This window comes from Trametes versicolor (assembly GCF_000271585.1).
Source record: "Trametes versicolor FP-101664 SS1 unplaced genomic scaffold TRAVEscaffold_1, whole genome shotgun sequence".
NCBI classification, from domain to species: Eukaryota; Fungi; Basidiomycota; class Agaricomycetes; order Polyporales; family Polyporaceae; genus Trametes; species Trametes versicolor.
Genome location: NW_007360321.1, coordinates 1,376,310 through 1,395,069, shown reverse-complemented (window position 1 = coordinate 1,395,069; position 18,760 = coordinate 1,376,310). Strand labels below are relative to the sequence as shown.

The 18,760-nt window shown below is 57.0% G+C and overlaps 5 protein-coding genes across 5 annotated transcripts; all 5 read right to left on the bottom strand.

The window, feature by feature from the left end:
* Positions 1 to 669: 669 nt before the first annotated feature.
* On the bottom strand, positions 670 to 3,572 carry TRAVEDRAFT_158094 (Sec1-like protein; the record flags this gene model as incomplete). Its single annotated transcript, XM_008034541.1, has 13 exons — positions 670 to 908; positions 978 to 1,079; positions 1,152 to 1,635; positions 1,688 to 1,854; positions 1,909 to 1,983; positions 2,043 to 2,133; positions 2,186 to 2,424; positions 2,485 to 2,674; positions 2,724 to 2,828; positions 2,883 to 3,091; positions 3,148 to 3,259; positions 3,307 to 3,387; positions 3,444 to 3,572. 13 exons carry the CDS (start codon positions 3,570 to 3,572, stop codon positions 805 to 807), a joined length of 2,088 nt encoding a protein of 695 aa, XP_008032732.1. The 3' UTR covers positions 670 to 804.
* A 691-nt stretch (positions 3,573 to 4,263) lies between these two features.
* Positions 4,264 to 4,616, bottom strand: TRAVEDRAFT_41560 (uncharacterized protein; the record flags this gene model as incomplete). The annotated part of the gene is made up of 2 exons (XM_008033924.1): positions 4,264 to 4,391; positions 4,448 to 4,616. The coding sequence occupies 2 exons, from the start codon at positions 4,614 to 4,616 to the stop codon at positions 4,264 to 4,266; spliced, it is 297 nt and encodes a 98-aa protein (XP_008032115.1).
* Positions 4,617 to 5,202: 586 nt separating this feature from the next.
* TRAVEDRAFT_158093 (patatin-domain-containing protein) lies at positions 5,203 to 10,866 on the bottom strand (the record flags this gene model as incomplete). The annotated part of the gene is made up of 24 exons (XM_008034540.1): positions 5,203 to 5,249; positions 5,300 to 5,496; positions 5,558 to 5,633; positions 5,686 to 5,816; positions 5,872 to 5,928; positions 5,983 to 5,996; positions 6,050 to 6,124; positions 6,178 to 6,292; positions 6,344 to 6,373; positions 6,430 to 6,581; positions 6,638 to 6,689; positions 6,741 to 6,983; positions 7,035 to 7,076; positions 7,127 to 7,282; positions 7,342 to 7,705; positions 7,761 to 7,781; positions 7,840 to 8,128; positions 8,184 to 8,342; positions 8,395 to 8,640; positions 8,693 to 9,526; positions 9,590 to 10,289; positions 10,345 to 10,578; positions 10,640 to 10,737; positions 10,791 to 10,866. The coding sequence occupies 23 exons, from the start codon at positions 10,864 to 10,866 to the stop codon at positions 5,317 to 5,319; spliced, it is 4,344 nt and encodes a 1,447-aa protein (XP_008032731.1). The 3' UTR covers positions 5,203 to 5,249; positions 5,300 to 5,316.
* Positions 10,867 to 11,912: 1,046 nt separating this feature from the next.
* On the bottom strand, positions 11,913 to 15,263 carry TRAVEDRAFT_55151 (coatomer subunit gamma). Its single transcript, XM_008034164.1, has 10 exons — positions 15,019 to 15,263; positions 14,790 to 14,948; positions 14,278 to 14,735; positions 14,088 to 14,221; positions 13,357 to 14,035; positions 13,211 to 13,308; positions 13,025 to 13,159; positions 12,731 to 12,969; positions 12,272 to 12,680; positions 11,913 to 12,212 (listed from the first exon to the last, which is right to left on the bottom strand). Exons 1-10 carry the CDS (start codon positions 15,247 to 15,249, stop codon positions 11,974 to 11,976), a joined length of 2,781 nt encoding a protein of 926 aa, XP_008032355.1. The 5' UTR covers positions 15,250 to 15,263; the 3' UTR covers positions 11,913 to 11,973.
* Positions 15,264 to 15,650: 387 nt separating this feature from the next.
* Positions 15,651 to 18,655, bottom strand: TRAVEDRAFT_25423 (casein kinase I). Its single transcript, XM_008033615.1, has 5 exons — positions 18,567 to 18,655; positions 18,105 to 18,220; positions 17,769 to 18,043; positions 17,030 to 17,692; positions 15,651 to 16,973 (listed from the first exon to the last, which is right to left on the bottom strand). Exons 2-4 carry the CDS (start codon positions 18,187 to 18,189, stop codon positions 17,048 to 17,050), a joined length of 1,005 nt encoding a protein of 334 aa, XP_008031806.1. The 5' UTR covers positions 18,190 to 18,220; positions 18,567 to 18,655; the 3' UTR covers positions 15,651 to 16,973; positions 17,030 to 17,047.
* Positions 18,656 to 18,760: the final 105 nt, after the last annotated feature.

Below are 18,760 nucleotides of genomic sequence, written 5' to 3'. Positions count from 1 at the left end.
GCGCCCTACCTTCGCGCTTCCCCGCGCGCCCCCGGTCACCCCCGCCACGCGATCCCCTGACGTATTTGGCAACCGTTGTGTTCGCGCCCTCCCCGCCGTCCTGCTCCCCGCCCGCCGTGCATCGCCGGCGGGTCTCAGCACATCCTCAGACCATTCTGTCACCCGCTCGCCGCTCAACGGCGCGGAATGCAGCGCTGGAACCCGCACAGAACGGTCTCAGACCGCCGCACACTCGCTCGGGGTCGCACCGGTCGCGTGAACGTGTACATAATGGGACTCGACCCTAGATATCACCCCTCGCGATCTAACTCAAATTCAGCTCCAACCGCAACCGCTTCGTGTGAGAACGGGGGCGCACCGTGATCTGCGGGGGGCATCAGAGGCAGCCGCGGGTCGCGACGGCGGGACACCGCGGCGACGAGGGTGTCGAATGTGTTCCAGCTCACGGGCGCCTCAGGCTGGCTCGCGGTGTAGTGCACCACCGTCGAAGGCCCAGCAGATCGGAGGCCCTGGCAGATCCGCGCGGGGTCCTGGCCACGTCAGAGCGGCGGCGCACGGCCCAGAATGCCGGGTAGAACGTCTGCTGTGTTCCTGCTCGTCGTGCATGGCTCGACGGGGAGAAGCCGCACAGGGGTCGAGAATAGTCCGCCAACACGCAGCGTGTGTATACGGAAAGTTTATTGGGTCTAGGTCGAGCCATGGTACGTGCCGGGCACCGCAGGCAGCACAGAGGTATAGGGTAGACGGAGCGCTCGCCAACGTCGACGCTGAGTCTGATTCCAACTTATGCCCATCCACAAACAGCTATATGCCTGCCTCTTTCGCAACCGCCCCACCGATCCCTGCTATGCTGTCGATTATGCTGTTCCCGTTGATGATCCCCGTCGTCGCAATTAAGAATTTACGTCCTGCACAACCGACGCGTGTCGTCGATTTAGAAAGGGAACCACACGACCCAGAACGACCGAAGAACCTACCTTTATTCTGCCGCGAAACCCAGCGCAGCGCCGCGATCTCAGTGTAGGTCACCCCACCCAGGAAGAACACCACTGTCGTGGTCGCCCGCTCTCTTGGCAGCACTGCTCACCGGTACGCAAAAATAAAAAGTTCATCAGTAATGTCCGTGCGGGCGATATGAAAGCATAACCCACTCAGGGTCGAAACCGGGGGAAGGCCGGCCCCATCCTGGCTGCCCGGCACCCTCTGCACGGCGTCGACCGTCTCCCCGGGGATCGACGCGACGACGTCCTCGAAGCCCTTCCACCCCACGATGGGGTGCGCCTGCACCATGGGCGCGGCCGAGGCCCGCTTCGCGCCGTCCTCGCCCCCGGCGCCCTTCCTCTCCTTCTCTGCCGCCGGATTGCTCAGCACCCCGCCCTTCTGCGCCACGCACTGCACCAGCCTGACGCTGATGGGCGCGAACCCAGAATAGACGTAGCTGATGTCGTTCTCGAGCTCCTCGAGCGGGTCGGGGTCCTCGATGAGCAGCCGCAGCGATTTCCGTAGGCCGCTGTAGGGGTACTTGGAGTCCGCGACGGCAGCGGGTGTGTTCGGAGGTAGCGGGTTGGGGAGCAAGACGGCCAGCGGTGGTGCCGCCAAAGATAGAAGCAGCGGCAGGTAGTTATACCCGTATGTCTGGGTGGAGCTATAAGTACTGACACTAAAGCGCGGCAAAGCTGGAACTCACCTGGAGAATTTCCCGCTTTATATTCTCTAGCGACTTGGCTTTAACCCCGCCCAGAACGATACTAGCTAGGCATAACAGCCGCAAGACAAGCCTCATATCTGCCCCCTGTGCTATCATGTCCTCAATGGCCGCAATCTGGGCATTGGTGTCGTACAACGCCAGAAGATCTTTCGGGCCCTCTAGTCAGATCGCAAGGTCACGAGCGACGCTAGCGGACTTACTCTGCTGGATCTCCAGCGACCTGTTGAACTCCTCCGTCCTCGTCATCGGCACGAGCATCTCCGACAAGCCGGTGTCTGCAGCCGCAGCAGTCAGCATCGCATCTTCTGAGAACATCCCGCCCGGTCCCACGTACGCAAGCGCAATGACTGATGCTCGGACTGCAGGCCGCCCAATTTCCCAACGAAGTCGCGCAGCTGCGCCACCGTCTTCGCCTGGTGTCTGAGCTAGAATGGGGGTCAGGGTAATGGTTGAGGCGGTTGCCGCGTGTGGCCGTACCTTGTAGTCCTCGTCGAGCCGGCGCGCTACTTGGTTTAGCTTCTTCCCTACAGCTGAGAAGTTGAGGTCCTGCAGCTCGGCGAGAAGTGGATCGGTGGTTGTCGTCAGGTGATGTTTGCGTTTCTTCTCCTTCGTGAGGGTGTTTGCGGGGGGCACAGGGGCGGAAGTCGAGGCTGACGCTTCTCCTGCGTTCGGTCCTGCGGGAGGGGTTACCAGGGACACCGGCAATTCAACGTGCGCTACAGCAAGAAAAATGTACTTCAGGAAACACGTAAATACAGTCTGCTATGTTCACGCACAGTTCTTGATCCCAATGAGCTCGTCGACCAGGCCTTCGTACGTGAGCTGCGTTAGGAGGGGTGAAATCATATCCACCCGACGGTCCAAGATGATGAGCGAGTCCATGGTCTCTGAAGGTGCGTTCAGTAGGTTGTCCGAAGGTGCATTAGGGCTTTGGTGCGTGTTCTTCGAAAGCAAGCTTGCAAGACGCTGTTCCAAATATCAGCACTGAATCCTATACACGTTCGAGTATTCTCACAGCCGCATAGTCACCCTTCCCGACTATTCTGGGGAACAGACCATGGAGCTTCTCCAGAGTTACTAGCGCTTGCATGGAGTCGTAGATGACACTCTCGTCCCCATCCTGCAGGAGGGTGAGTCTCACACAGACAATGTGCGGAGTGCCTAACGTACTGACCACCCAAATCTCCTTGAACGCATTGTCGTTCTCCAGCGAAATTACGTCCTCGGCCAAAGGAATGAACTGCAGGTTGTACGAGGATATCGTGACGTCACCGAGGACGCCCTCTTCCTCCAGGATGCGCGTAACGAGCGTCGACGTTCGTGGGACCAGGAGGAGAGTGTATGTATGCTTCTGCGACTCTCTAGCGTGCCGTTTGATCTGGTCTTCCGACAGATGAGGATGTCCTAGAAGCACACGGTATGTGAAGAAGCCGCCTGACCTGCTATGATCTTGATCCACCTTATGAGTGGTCTACAGAGGTAGACGATGTTCGTGGACGTTGCTGATAAGGGGCCAGCTTCAAGCCAAAACATCTTGTCTACACCATGATGCTGTGAGGAGTCAGAGACCGCACGCAGTATCGCTAGACGTGACGGACCTTGAGGAGCGCGACTTCAGTTACTAGACCGAGAGGTCCAGCGAGTGTAGGATCAAGGACCAGAGTCTTCGCGCCATTAACCTATAGCAGAGTGAGCCCCAACGACTCCCCCAGCTTCCACAGGGACGACAGCATACGGAGTTGAGGGAGTCAATCAATGCTTTCCGGGCAAGCTCCTTCAGGACCGACACATCAAGGAGCGCTTCATTGCCGCTGTCTGCTTTCGACACCGCTGCCTCGGAAGGGGGAACAGAGCTCGTAGCCATAGCGCGCAGAGTGAGTACGGTTGTCGGACCAAGCCTTGAAAGTAAGTGAATAGACGAGGTCTGAGGAGAGCAGGTGGTGGGCGCGTGCAGACGCTGCTCGCGGACCGCGCGACGCGTCGCGCTATTCGGGCGTCTACGCTACTTCGCGTATGCAGCGGTTCGTGCTGCTACTACCGGCCGCAGTCAATACGTAGGCCCTTCGCGCGTTGAATTCGCCTTCGAATCCAACCACCCAGTGCTATCGCATGAAGCTGAAGTCGCAGGGGGACCTAGTCCTATATGATCTATCCATTGATATGTAATGGCTACTCGTGGGGACGGGATTGACCCTCACATCACTTAGTATGTGCAAAGGTAGCCCGGGGGGGAAGCTCGACTTTGGTCTGGTATCGGCGGAGGACCATGCAGAGATAACCAACAACTGCTTATGACAACGCGCAAAGGACAAGGTATTTTACAGGGCAAGGATAGGAAGTGTTTGCAATATACTGCCGGTGATGGTGTCAAGAAGGGTCTGTAGCCTGGAGGAAAGTTTCGGTCGGGGCGGACATACGTGACGAGAGCGGAAGTTACAGCGGCCATGCGCTGCCAGTGGACCACGCCAATATATAAAAAGTTCGAGACGCGAGTGGTTTGCTCGAAGTATCGAGTCGGCGTTCACTGCATTGTGCAGAGCGTTGAGTGAGCCAGATTACAGCACAACCCAAATAGAGCGACGCACACAGTGCCCGCTGAGGGCCATCTGTTCGGCAGCCTTCTCCTTCGCGGCCTTCTTGGAGTCGCCCACACCAGCAAACACCTCCAGGCGTTCTCCTTCATCTAGAGTGATAATGAGATGTCGTCCCGGTACATCAGGCGGTACTTAATTCACTCACAGACGGGGATGGCTTTAAAGATAGGGATGTGATCCTTCCCTCCAATCCTCTCTACTTCCCACTCAAGCGCCGTGCTCCCCCATTGATTGACCTGCGGGAGATATCCCCACATGGGCTGAGCGGGATGGAACTGGTACTTTCCGACACGGTCCAGGAACGAACTAAACATGATCATAGCCGAAGGTGCAGAGGGATGGGAAGTGGAGGGTTAGACGTAGCGGGCGAGCGATTGGGGGGGTACGAACCTTTCGAGGTCCGCTCCTCAACTTTATGTGCGCCCCCGACGGGAGCAAAGAGTTTCTAGAAAACACCCACCTAACCACACATACATGTTTGCCCTGTCACGGCGAGCCCAGACCCTTGGAGCTCCAGCACCGATTCCACCGTTCGCGATCGTTTCCCAAGCCGCATCCGGAAGCACAGCTGCTGTTCGGGGCTGCAGGAGGTCAGCGAACAGGACGCGAACGCGGTGGCGGAAAGGCTCCGCAGGGTCCCCAACTCGTGCAAACCTAATATCGGGCGAGCCTGCCGGACTGGGGCCAGCAGAGGTTCCAATCTTGGCTGGGAGAGCGCGAGCTCGCCGCGCAGATGAAGTGTAAGAATTGCTGTTCGCAGGCCGCATGACCTACCCATGAGAACCATTACTGAATCTGATAGTGACCATCATTGCGTGCGAGCGCCTAGCGAAACGCTGCAGCACCCTGCGGCATCGTAAGGGTGAGTCCGGGAACGACATTGTCCGCATGAGTGTACAAGAAAGGATTGTTCGCGTGTAGTTGGAGCACAAATGCATACATTATATCTGTGCCGACAGATGAGTATCGCCACTCTGCAGATTGAAGGAACACATACGAATACGATGAAGCCTACTAGATCGAGTTCCGCCGGGCACTCCGACCCCGCGTCCTCCCTGACGCCGGCTTGCTCGCCTCGCCTACGAAGGCCGACGGGAGACGCCCTTCTGCATCGAACTTCTCAAGGAACGCCAACGCGGCGTGGTAGCCCTTCTTCTGTATCTCCTCGAACTTACCAAACTGTAGGGTGCCGTACTGCGCCCATGCGTTCAATGTCAGCCTGTCGTGATCCACGTCCACACACACAGGGACGTACCTCCTGCACCGGCATTTGCATGTACAGACAGCCACCAGCGACTTTGGCCTCCTCAAGGGTCTTCACGCTCGATACACTGCGGACAACGTTAGTGGGAATGTGACAGCAGCCCGTCAAAGCATACGCACTATGCCAGGCGCTGCTGCAGCTCGGTAATGGCGGGAATGTTCCGCGTGCTCGAGAACGGATTCCAGCGATTGATGAAGAGCCATACTCCAGAAACCGAATCGCCGAAATTGCGGGGCGAGTTATCATCGAGCTACCGCAGCACAGATGAGTGTGACGTCGAAGGCTGGAGAAGGCGATGGACATACCGAACCGACGTCCGAAGCGATAACAGCGCTCGCTCCCATGGCCATCATGGCAGATACCTTGGGAAATGGTCAGGGTCGCTGTACGATATGAGAGCCCGCCAAGGAACTCACCGGAAGGTTATCCACTGCAAAGGCGATCCGTCAGCGAAGTTCTCCATGTACGGTCGGCATAACGTACCGTAGCCTCCATCAACCAACATGTTTCCGTTGTCGCATAAGGGCGGGAGTAAGCCGACAAGTGTCATCGAAGCACCTGAGGGCGGCGTGAGGCGTTACAGTTCTGTCCGGGCTACTGAGAACACTTACGAATGAACCTCCACGCGTATCCCGTCTCGTGAATTTCCATCCGAGACGCGTTGATATTTGTGGAGTTGCAGAAGAATGGTAGCCACATGTCCTCGATATGCAGGTCATAGAACGCCTATCAGACAACTCAATAACGCCGTTCGACAGGTGCACGTTATGGACCGACCTTGTATATTGAGCGATTAAACTCATGGCCCTGTAAATTTTCCGTGAGTGCGAGCGATGCGGGAGTAGGACCGAATTGTGGCGAACCGTAGTGTACGCGACGATAGGATACGTGACGTCGGATAACATCCTCCAAATGTTGCCCATGCGTCCACTGAACTGCTTGGCCCGACCAGAGCTGGAGATGATGTCACCCTCGCGGGCATAAAGCCCACCGATGAGAGCGCCAATGCTTGTACCTGCCCAAACTGTCAGCCTTTTTGCCAACACCTTACAGAACGTGTCCGCTACTTACCGCCGATGTGGTCGACAGGTATGCCGTACTCCTCGAGCGCGCGCAAGACGCCCTACATCACGTTGAAAATCAGCCTGTCAGAGCATCTCCAACGGCGACTTACCAGATGCGATATACCCCGTGCACCGCCGCCTCCAAGAACCAGGCCAATTGACTTCCCGCATATCCTCCGGGCTAACCGCGCGAAGTCGCTGGCGTGAGGCGGGCGCTGTGGCCGAGGATCGGATCGTGCCCCCCGGTACTTCTGGATCTCACTCTGAACTCTGTCCTTCATCTTCTTCAGAGCAATGACCGCTGCGGGATCCTGTGGCGCGGCTGGTGCCCTCGCAACCGATGGGTTGATGCCCTGTGCAAAAATAATGAGTTTATGAGTTGTTGAGGGCGCCATTGCACTCACGGGTAGCTCGATGTGTATATGCCGATGCACCCAAGGTCGTATCTGTGCATGCCTGTCAGACTCCATACGTGGCCAGGGGTCAGGGCACGTACCTTCAGCCATTCTCGCGTCGATCCCGGAACGACGGAGCGATCAGGATGGAGCAAGACCAGCTCCTTCCTCGCTGTCGTCTTCAGAGAAAGCAGCAGCCTCTCGTACTCCCCTAAACTTGGGTCTTCGCCCATGCCCACCACCATGACGGAATCGGCCTACCATGCATGACGAGATCGTGAGACAGCGCATACGCGAGGCCAGCGACGATGCTCACCTGCCGAATGCACGTCTGTGTCCACGAGCTGCTCACAGCGGAGTCCGCAACATATAGCACGATGCGATATTTCTGCTCTTGCTCTGCGAGCCACCCTGCGGCTTTGAGCTTCCCCATACGAGTGAACGCATGCCGGCCGAGATGGTCGGAGACCGACGCCTGGTTCAGGAAGACGGTTGGGGCACCGACACCCTCGAGTGCGGCGTGCAATTTGCGCGCAAAGGTGTCGATGGGGATATTGCGCGAGACAGGGAGAATGGCAACGTTCTTGAGGTTGATGTTTCCACTCGCACGCTCGGGGGTAATGTGCTTGATGGAGGTGTCGAGCTCGCTTCGGACGCGAGACGCGATCATGCGCAGGAGCCTGTGTATATTCTCAGCAAATTGTAATGCCGATCAGTCAAGCGTAAATAACGCACTGTGCAGTGGTTTTTGGATTCCTACATATGTGCGTTAGCACTGGTGAGAGACAACGGAATACCGGCTCTATACACTCACCGGGAAGAAATGGCATTGAACAACGTCTGTGGCATTCGAATGAGCTCCGTGTCACGAATCGCATGTACCGTATTCCTGCGCGGGGAGCTCGTGATGACATCAAGTTCCCCAACGGTATCTCCCTGACCATATTCAGCCGTGATAGTGATCGCGCCGCTCTCTTTCTCAGTGATAGCACGAAGACGTCCGTTGATGACAATGTAGAAACTGTCGCTATCGTCCTCCGGTCGCCACAGCACCTGTCCTGCATCGACTTGGACCCAATCGAGTGCGCGATCGATGTGGAGGACTGTATAAAGGTCACATATGAGATCGATGAAGCCGAAATATCTGTATATGCATACCGATGGGGGAAAGAAGGGAGATCAACCGCTTGGCCAGAGTGAGTAGGACGATTGGTCTCCGCTCGAGCAAGCGCTCCAGCGCGGGAGACGGAAGGTATCCGACATAGGTATCGGTCTTCGCTACAATATCCATATAAGACGCGGTCTGACACAATGATGCTTCAAAGAAAATCAGCGAGTCTCGTAGCGGTAGGCAAGTATCAAGACTCACATAGGTATCCTGCGATGCCTCCAGGCTTGACAGTGAACAGAGGCTTCTGCGACTTGTCCTTGTTGACCTTTCCTGCACGTCCAGCCTGGGTGCTTTCAGGTCTTCCGGTGGATGAGAACTCCGAGCGCAGAGTGGGCCGTTCTGGTTCCTGAGTATCGTCTTGCTTCTTTGCCTTGTCCGTCTGACTAGAGTGACCCTCAACAGGTAGAATCATGTCGAGGAAGCCGTCGATCACGTAGAAGAGACCTAGCCATTCCGCTCAATGGATGTTTATGGATCAATAGGCTTCATTACATACCTGTATTCCTCTCTCCGGCCTTGGCTAGGATGGCGCCAGCAGGGAAGTAAAGGATCTCGACCTCGTTGTCCAGGTTGCTCAGGTAACCGTCCGCAAAGACAGATGATGAGCTCTCGGTCCTGCTACTCGACGCATCATCCCCGAGCTCAAGTAGCGAAAGTGACCCGAACGACGACCGGAAGGCACTTGCGCTGACACCTGCGGGGGACGACGAGTGGCGGCCATCGCTCGCCGAGAACGCGGGGGACGCCTCGACGGACTCATCGCCGCTGATCGGCGGTTGGATGAGCCCGATCGACTTCGCTATGCACGACATCACCTCCTCACGCAGGTCAAACTCGTCCGTCACGAGCCTCTGCACATTCACGTCCTGCCCAGGCGCATGTTCCTGTCGTGGTGTAGGCATCACAAACGTGCTGAACGTACGCGCCATCGGCCGCGGGCCTTCGCCGTTGTGCCCCGCCGAGGTGAGCAGGTCACCAGCCTGGACGAAGTGACGAGAGCCATGGGCCTTGAAGGGCGTCGCTGGCGAATATTTCGCGCCGGGATTGCCTTTGGGGGCCTTCTTGAGGCCATCGAAGAGAGACGATTTGGAGGAAGGGTTCTGCGAGGGGGGGTAGCTGAAGTAGTCGCTTTCCGAGTCGGAGTCGCTGGCTATTGAGACACCGTCGAAGCGCTGGCGGAGTTGCCTCAGACCCCCTTCATAGAACGACTGCGGTAGGGGGTGGCAAGCGATGTCGTTGATAGCCTTCTCGGTCCGGAGTACCTCAGTAGTGAGGCCGAGATAATTGTGTGCCGCGTTGAACGTGACGCGGGAGAAACGAGTGAGTATCACTGTGTGAGCGCACAGGGAGGTACGGTCAATCTTTGCTTTGACACAAACTTCAACCCACCTACCTTGGACGATATGTGCAGCCGCCTTAGGGAACTTCTTGGTAAGACGTTGGAACGCTTCGGCTGGGATAACAGCGAGTGTGCTGTCTTCTGCAGCGCGGGCCACAACGCTGTAGTGGACCTGTGGCACGGCAGATGCGTGGGTGTGGGTCGGGATCCGAGATGACGGAAGACCACCCGAAGGTATTCTGGGGGTCCGCATTTCACGAGAAGCCGACCGACCACGCGGTGAACCCATGTCAACGCCATGTACGGTCGAGCCTGAAGACGATACTGATCTACTCCGCGGGCGGCGACCGGGAAGAGAACTCAGGTCGAACGTGCTGACGTCGGAATCCGAACGCCGGGATCTCGTCCTTAGTGGGGGTTGCGCAGAAGAAGATCTGCTGCGGGGGTCCATATGTTCGTCTGGTCTGTCGCCGTCCTGCCAACTCATCTTGACATTCTCTGTAAAGAGACTAAGGATGGTAAACAGGCTAGATAGCGTTCCTCCAGAGCCGACTTGATTAAGCAGCTGGTACCCGTTCATATCTTCCTCGTCCCAGGAGCCGCTTTGGCCATCTGGAGTTTGCTGTCCTGTCTGGGCGTAAACTTGTACCGTGCCATCTATGACGCAGTAGAAACTCTTGTCCTCGTCAAGGGAAAGGGTGTCGCCCGCAATGAGGCGCCTAGTTTGCAGGTGCCTAGCGAGTTCGTGGAAAACCTGGAAGCCTGGGTGAGCGGGGCGTCAGCGCTATGGTCAGAATTAGAAGACTGACTGGCTTCTCCAAGAACCCAAACACGCGCACTGCCTGAAGAAACTCGTCCAAGTAGTTGTGGAACGCTGGGGGCTGTTCCGGGGTGTTCACGTCGGGGTGCAACTCTTGCGCGTCTGCCTTGACCAGGGGTGGCTCTTTGAGTTGTGTGTATTTGTTCAGATAGCGGAACCGGATCCAGTAGTTGAGAGCAACAGCAGCAGCGACGAATAGCAGTGCAAATGACCAGAAGTTTAGCTAGCGCGCATGAAGAGGTTAGAGACATGCCCCGTTTACGCAGAAGAGGTCGAGCATTTACCGTCAATGTCATAGAATAGGATAGGACTGCATAGATGAACTTGGGGACGGAGATTGTCGCAAATGCTACCAGTGCTTTGATCCAAGAGAGTACCCACACTACGTCGGTCCGTCAGTTGTATTGGTGTAGACCTGGAAGTTCTCGTACGCACAAATAACCCAAAAGAAAGCAGAAATCAGCAGAATGAGAGGATGCCTGTCGTCTGTAGCCACGCCATCGGCCTCCATTGTATCGGGTGGCACAAGAAGAGGCAAGACGGTCGTCGGCGAAGCTGAGAAGATGGTGGAAGAAAAGCAGAGTGCGAGGCACGGTGTCGGTAAACGTCTCGTCTTCGTACGTCCATCTATTAGACGCCCAATACTCGGCTGAAGGTTATCACTAGAAGTGCCGACTCAGCGTCGGCACTGACCTGAGCCTGATTGTTTCCAAAATCTTGACAACTCAAAATGTCTGTAGTCATTCTGCGAGGGCTAGTTTAGTTTAATTTCTCTAATATTGCGTCAGTCAGTACTTTCGCACCGATGTGTGTGGTACGGCAGGTGGGTGCGGGTGCTCGAATAGGACCGTCGCGCGACGAGATCTCTGGGATACGTACTTCGAGCGACTACGTAGGAAGGAGCCATACCGCCTCTAACCTGTTCCATCCGGTCGCCATAGCACCGTTGTATGCTACCTGACATGGTGTATATGGGTGGATAGATTTGTTACTCGAATTCTCTCGAAATGAACAGCTTCGGCGTGCACGTACACGGTGTGTTGGTGCAAATTAGCGCCCGGTTTTCCCAGGTTCAGCCGAAGGCGAATTTTCGCGAATTCAGCATCGTCATATATTTAAACGTCTCGCTCTCCTTCCCAAGTACGCATCTTATCGTCGCGTTGATAAGTACTCAACTCGCGCTGCGCGGGCGCAGTCGGGATGAGCAGTCGGGTATGCCGGGTGGGTTTAGCGCCCGCGAATTTCGAGTCGCAGAATTACCCTTCGCAGGCTCAGGTAATGTGCATCGACGTCATTGCTTGTTCCAGCCGAGCGCTCGTACGTTCTCTGTACCCTGCCTGGAATCCCCTGGAATCCCAGATCTGACTTGTGCCTCTTGACCGCGATGTATAACAGACCCATATAAGCCGAGCATGTTAAGCACGCAGAACAGCTATATACACCTTACACAAGCCAACTCATCTGAGCTGAGCCTACCAGAGTGATACGTCGACGTACCTTTTCAGATTGACTTGGTTGAATGTTTTGGTCCTGAACGCAGACTGATGTTGGATCCACAATAAGAGAAAATGTGCTTCCTCCATACACCATACATACAGAAATGAACATTGGACGACGACTAGCCACCGATGGCCGACACGACGAGGTCCGCGGCCGCCTGCTGCTCTGCCCGCACACCGACCTCGAGCGTCACTCCCTGCGCCTTTGAGTACGTCATGCGACACCTTACGAGGACCTTGCCGCCACCACCAGCAACAAGACCCGACAGTTGTAGCGCGTGTACCGTCGGGGATTGAGGGTCCTCCGTACCGCCTAGTGGTTGCATGTTGAGGATCTCGATGACCGAGTTGCATGCAGCTGTAAGCAGATGTAACCATGTTAGCAACCAATAGAAATTCAGGAGAAGAGCAACGTACCCTTGAGCGACTCCATTGCGGGGAGGGCGAACGTCTCTGTGAGCGACACGCCGCTGCGCATGCGATCCCACTCGGACGCGAACGTGACGTAGCTCGGGACAATGTAGTCCGACGCGGCAAGCTCCGTCTCTTCGAGCTGGTACTCGTCCTCGTAGCCCTCCTCTTCGGGCTCGCCCGTCGACGGGTCCAGCTCCTTGCTGACGAACTTGAGGATGCACTGGAAGGACGCCTGCACGTACTCCTCGGGGGTGTCGCGCGTGAAGGACACGTACACGACGCCGGGCGTGGATGCGGTGACGGTGGGTACGGGGATAATGAAGTCCTCGGTGAGACCAGACTCCGTTTGGGGCTGCATGATGACAGAAACTTGCTCCAAGACGGTGTCGGCGATCGTGTTTGACACATTGAACTGTAACACTGTTAGCTGAAAGCCGTGATGCTATAGCAGAATTGTCGTACCTGGAACACGATGTGCTCCCGGAAGATGTGCTTGACAACCGACACCTGGTACTCCGTCTCGCTCTCGGTAAGAGGTGCAGGCTTGACGCTGCTGCTGAGCACGTTTCCGTACGAGGCCAGCTCGGGTACCTCCGCAAGCTGTGAGGCATAGTTTGATTGCGTTTCCGCTGCAGAGGGAGGGGGAGGGGTCGCAGCCTTTGATGTTGAGGGCATGCCAAGGGTCTCAAGCGTGCTGACACCTAAAACACATACTATGAGCACATATCAAAACGCGGTATGACAAGGTATACGTACGGGCACTATCTTTTGCCGCCTGCTGCTTGCTGATCTTAGGTATGGAGGACATATCTAGAGGCTGGTCCAACAACTCAGGATCGCTCAGGTATGAGACAAGTTTTGACTCGAGCGCAGACAAAGAGTAGATGGATTCTGCGCGAGGTCAGAGTCAACTTCTCCCGTTCACGATGATAAACCGCTCACCCTCTTTGACGTAGGGCTGGATGAGAGGAGGCGCGGAGTATGCCTTGAGGTAGAGCGCAGCACGGTCGCGGACCTCGTCATCGACATCATCAAGACACCTGAAGCGAGTCAGTCATATTGGTAGACATAGAGGCGATCTCACTGACCGGTTGAGGAGGACATTGACGCTGCTGCCCAGCTTCGCATCGATGTTAGTCAATCCGAATTTACCGAGCGCTGCGACAGCCGCGGCCCGCACTGTCGCGTTCTCGAGCACGACGCGGTTGTAGATAAAGCGGATGTACTTCGTCGGCTGTGGCGCCTTGGGACCCTCGGCACCAAGCAGATGCAACACGCGGACAGAGAGCTTCGTGAACTCGCAGTCCTCGATGAACTCGCACAAGTGCGAGAGCGCCTGCTCCTTGCACTCCCCGATGAACTTGATCATGTCGAAAATTGCCTCCACGACCGCGCGCTTGAAGTCGTACCCGCCCTCGTCGCGAAGTACGCCCGACAGGAACGCGAGCATCGACTCGTGCTTCGCGGGGAACTTGAGGCACAGCGAACGGATCGCGTCGACGATGATCACCTTGAACTCGTCGCTGATCTCGCTCATGAAACCGCTGATCTGCTTCATGAGCCGGTCCACGGACGCCTCGTTGCCGGTCTTCAGGAGAGTTGTGATAGCGTAGGTCGCGACGCTGCGGTTAGGGTCCGAGATGAGGTTCTCGAGATCGATGTTGCATGCCGCGACGCTCGTGGGATGCGAAACCGCAAGGGCAGCAAGGGTCCGGGTCGCCGCAAACTTCAATGTCGATTTCGGTGAAGAGAGGAACAGTTGTAGGACTGCCCTGCCGTCAGGCACGCATTTGACGAGTGATTTAAATAAGGTGCTTACCGGCGATCGAGCGAGTCAACTGCTGCGACGTGACGTTCTTCAGTTCGCAGATAACCCGGGCAGCCTCCAGGTTGACCATGTCGCTCTTGTGACGGAGCCACCCCTCCAGGAGGTCGAGCATCTGTTTCTGGACGCTGCACAAACCCGTCAGCCATGGCAAATCACGAACCGCATTCGGTAAGATACGTACTTGGGATCCTCCTCCATAACCTTAGCCGCGTACCGGATGAGCATGCACAACGCCATCGGGTTCTTCAGCGTCGTGCCCGCGCCAGACCGTCCACCACCGAGCTGCTGGATCATCTTCGTGACCGCCATCCTGTCCTGTTGGCGAATGAGGTACAGCAGACCGAGCGAGTGATACTGCGTGATGTAGCTCGTCGACGGGATCGGCTGGTAGCCCGTGTTCGCGTTCGACGACGAGCCGCCCCAACCGAGGTATCCGCCGGTGGACGCGCTCGTGCCAAAGAACGAGGACGACGACTTGGCGTTGACCGCCTCCTGCGCCTCGTTCACCCATCGCTTCACGACATCCTTCGCGTGCGGGAACAAGTGGTAGGCGGAGACGAGTGCGGCGGACGAGATGGATGGGTTCTTGTCGACGATGGCGGCCTTGAAGAAGCGCTCCACGCCCTGGGCCATGGATGGCTGCACACGGCCTTAGTCTCACACATACATACGAGGCGCGGAGAGGAGACTCACGTCGATGATCCTGCAGAGCGCGCGAATAGCGTTCGGCCGGTAGATGACCTCCGAGTTCGGCTGCATGTCCTTCATTATACTGCTGGTGACCATGATGACATCCTCTGCCGTTTCTGCGAGCTCCTTGATTGCGAGGTATACCATTTGGCGAAGCGCACTCTGTCAAAGGCGCGAGCCTGCGCGTGAGCTCCCATCCCGATGCGCGTCCGCCCGCCTCTCCAAGACTCACGTCCTTGTGCTGGAACAGCTTCGTCGTTCCAAAGAACAGCGTCGTCGCCTCCTGGGTATTGAACGTCTCGCCGACATAGAGGAGGTACACGATGCGGGTAAGGAGGGCTCTGCACTTGCGCGGGCTGATTGGAGACTCGTTGAAGACGCGGGCCTCCTGGATGACGGTCGTCTTGTTGTTGTAGTACGCGCTGAGGCCGCTCTCCTCGTCCTTTTTGGCGGCGAACGACATGGTGAATGAGGCGGGGGGAGGGAGCGCCTGCAGCACGACGTGGAAGGTTGTGTGTAGATTCGGTGCACCAGCGCCCGCCTCATCGCAACTCACAGCCCCACGTGGCGCAGCGTATATGGAGCATGGTGATGCTTTCGCGTCCTCGGATTCGCAGCGTGCTTGATTTCTTCGGCACTTTCTCTGAAACTGACGATAAATGTTTGTAGAAAGGCAGGATATATGCTAGGCACCTCACGATATCTGGCGCGCAGCGACGCAGGGCGACGTTCAGCTACTTCAAACGGCGACGTAGGTATGCCTAGCAAAGTATTCCATCACTCATGTTTTCCTCCATACATGGTCATGTATTGCAATGGTTCGCACGAACGACAAGTTGCGAGATATGTCCACCAAACCAGTACGGAATAACAAGTATTATTCGCTGAATATATGACGACTACGACCGACGTAACAGCTCTGCAACACGCCGATGGGAGGGGATATGTGAAGTAGTACTACAAGAGTACGGATGGGATGTGGGGACTTGATATAGTGATACAACGCGTACGCGACGATACCGCGTCTGACTACTGCTGCTGGTCCCGTCTATGACGCCGCGCACCTTCCGCCTTCTACCAACCACCACCAACCCACAGCGGGGAACAACCGCGAGGGCCAAGCCGCAAGCACCAGCTCGCAGCCATCCCCGCACGGCGTTCGCAGCCCCGCTACCCCGTCGAAGCGGGCCCGGACAACCCCCTGCCAGCCCCCGACCGACCGCGAAGCCCTCTCTCTTCCTGCTCGCCCTCGACGGGTCCCGGCCGTGTTGGTAGCGGGCACCGAAGAGGTGGAGGAGAGAGGAAACAAAAGATGCAGCAATCGTAACGAGAACGAGGCAAATATGGAGACGCGAGAGGACGGTGATGATGATGGGAAGGGACCTGGAAAATGGGAGAGATATTAACGAGGGGATGGGCGCACAAGGCGCATAGTCGTGCTGAACAAATAACGACGCAACGGGGATGAGAAAATATTTACAAGGAGAACGTGGGTGAAGACGTGATGATGCGTGCGATATGGTGAGGTGTAAGTCATGAGGAGATGAGGGGACGTTGCATCACGGAGTACGGCGCGAGGGGGCGGGATATGTGGCGAGAGGAGTGAGGCGGCCACCTCGGGAGACCTTTGCGCACGCGCAGGCCGCCCGAGACGGCGTGAAAGGAAATAGCGTCCGTACTAGAAAAGAGAACCTGGCAGTTTGACGACGCGTGTCGGGTGCGCGATCTTGACGCTGGCACCCGGTTCGTGGATCGAGGGTATTCGCGAGAGACCGAACCAGTCGACGAGGGGAGGGGGACCGGTAGCGTTCTTGCGCGAGCCAGGGCCGGCCGCCATATTGATTGGCGAATTGGCCAGAAAAGGGCCCGCGCGACCGTCCATCATCCACCCGCACGTCTTGCTCCCGCGACGAGCTCCACCAACCAGCGAACCACCGACTCGCTCCCACACGAGCGACGCGACCGACCAAAAGACAATCCGACATCCGAGGCATCCATACCGATTGGCAGCAAACCAAAACCGAGCGCACCCTGCATCTACCCTCCACCCCCCATGCTCGGTCGGACCCGGACGTGCTACGACGACGTCTTCCCTTTCATGACAAGGGTAGGCGTTTACCAGTGCTCGTCACGTTGACGCATGGGACGTTGCTGGCCGACAGCCCCTGCGGCCGCGGCGGCCTGCTGCTGTTGACGAGTGTGGGAGCGCAGCCTAGACCCGGTGAGTAAAAGTGGGGGCGAACCTTAGTTGCGCCTGGAACTCACATCCTGTCGCTGACGCGGTGCTCCTCTTCTTCCTGGAGGACCTTGCGGCGGCCAGTGGCAGCCTTGTTGCTGGAGCTGGCACCCTCGTCCATGGCGCGTTGCATGCTCCAGTCGAAGACGTAGTCGTACTGGTAACCCTCGCGGACGAACAGGTCGCGGAAGAGCTTGCGGAGGTACGAGTAGTCGGGCTTGTCGTCGAAACGGAGCGCCCGGGTGTAGTTCAGGAAGATACCGAACTCGTTGGGGAAACCGCGGCACAACAGGTCGGTGGGCGTGGTCATCTTCTTCTCCATGATCCGGTCGTACTTCTGCTTCTTCGTCGCAGCCTTGAGTCCCTGCCACGGGAGCGAGCCACGGAGGAAGTACATGAGAACGTAAGCGAGAGACTCGAGATCATCCCGACGAGCTTGCTCAACGCCCAGATGGGTGTTGATCGACGTGTAACGGGCGGTTCCTGTCAAGTTCTTGTTCTCCCTGTACGGAATGTGGAGATGGGTCTTGGGGTCGCGGTACTTCTTCGCAAGGCCAAAATCGATGACATTGACCTGGTTTCCGCGCTTGCCAATACCCATAAGGAAGTTGTCGGGCTTGATATCGCGGTGAATGAAGTTGCGCGAGTGGATGTACTCGATGCGGGAGATCTGCGTGACGTGGCATATTAGTCAAGCATACATGGACGGTCCAGAAACATAGCGAAGATCGGCGAAAAACACGCACCAGTTGATCGGCCAGAAGGAGCACGGTCTTCAGACTAAACTTGCGGTGGCAGAAGTTGAAGAGATCCTCGAGCGAGGGACCAAGGAGATCGATGACCATCGCATTGTAGTCGCACTCGGTGCCGAACCAACGGACAAAGGGAACGCCGACACCACCAGCAAGAGTCTTGTAGACCTTGGACTCGTACTCGAGCTGAGGGTGCTTAGCCTTGACGGACTCGAGTTTGATGGCGACTTCCTCGCCAGAGATGATGTTGATTCCAAGGTAGATGTCACCTGCGACAAAGTCCAACGCATCAACACCATCGCACCGAGGGAGGTTGTCTTTGTCACGCACCGAAGGAACCCGAACCAATCTTCTTGCCCAGCCTGTACTTGCCGCCGACACGGAGGTCGAGACGGTGAGAGGATGAGTCGGCCATTGATTATTCAGATGATCAGAGTGAAGCAAATCTAGATGTGGGTGAACGTTAGTACACTGGAGGATGGTGCGAGAGGGAGAAGAGAGAAGACGGAGGTGCAGGATGTGGTGGTAAAAGGGGAAGGAAGAGGGGGGAGGCGTGTGGCAGTTGAAAAGCGAAGACGTCCTGGGAACGCCGGGCACAGCATCGGCGCAGCCGCCTACGAAGCCCAGAGGTGCTAAAAAGGCCCCATCGGAGACCAGGAAAGCTTGCTGAATCTTTACGTGCAGTGGCGGTCTCGGCAGGAGGACAAAGCCGAGCGGCGTGGCCACCGCGAGGCAGCGACGGGAGGGGGAGGGGTGGCCACGAGCGGGAGACTAGAATGAAAGAATACTCACGAAGAATGAAGAGGGTGGAGGTCTGCGCGGGGGAGGGGGAGGAGAGAGATGGAAGATGAGGAGAGGGGGTCTTTATGAGGGAGGAGGGGGAAGGAGAACAAGGGCAGGAGGAGAAGAGAGAGAGCGCAGACGACGGCGCTGCCCAGGTGGCGGACACAGCACCGTGGGAACTCTGCCGAATTCACCAAGCAACA

Coding starts and splice junctions, on each gene's coding strand:
- TRAVEDRAFT_55151 (XM_008034164.1), bottom strand. CDS start 15,249: ATGTCGTTCGCCGCCAAAAAGGACGAGGAGAGCGGCCTCAGCGCGTAC. Junction 14,736..14,789: donor CGCTCTGCAGGATCATCGAC/GTGAGTCTCCTC, acceptor GGCCGTGTGCAG/CCATCCATGGCCCAGGGCGT. Junction 14,036..14,087: donor GTTGACTCGCTCGATCGCCG/GTAAGCACCTTA, acceptor ACGGCAGGGCAG/TCCTACAACTGTTCCTCTCT.
- TRAVEDRAFT_25423 (XM_008033615.1), bottom strand. CDS start 18,189: ATGGCCGACTCATCCTCTCACCGTCTCGACCTCCGTGTCGGCGGCAAG. Junction 18,044..18,104: donor GATTGGTTCGGGTTCCTTCG/GTGCGTGACAAA, acceptor ACTTTGTCGCAG/GTGACATCTACCTTGGAATC. Junction 17,693..17,768: donor TCCTTCTGGCCGATCAACTG/GTGCGTGTTTTT, acceptor CACGTCACGCAG/ATCTCCCGCATCGAGTACAT.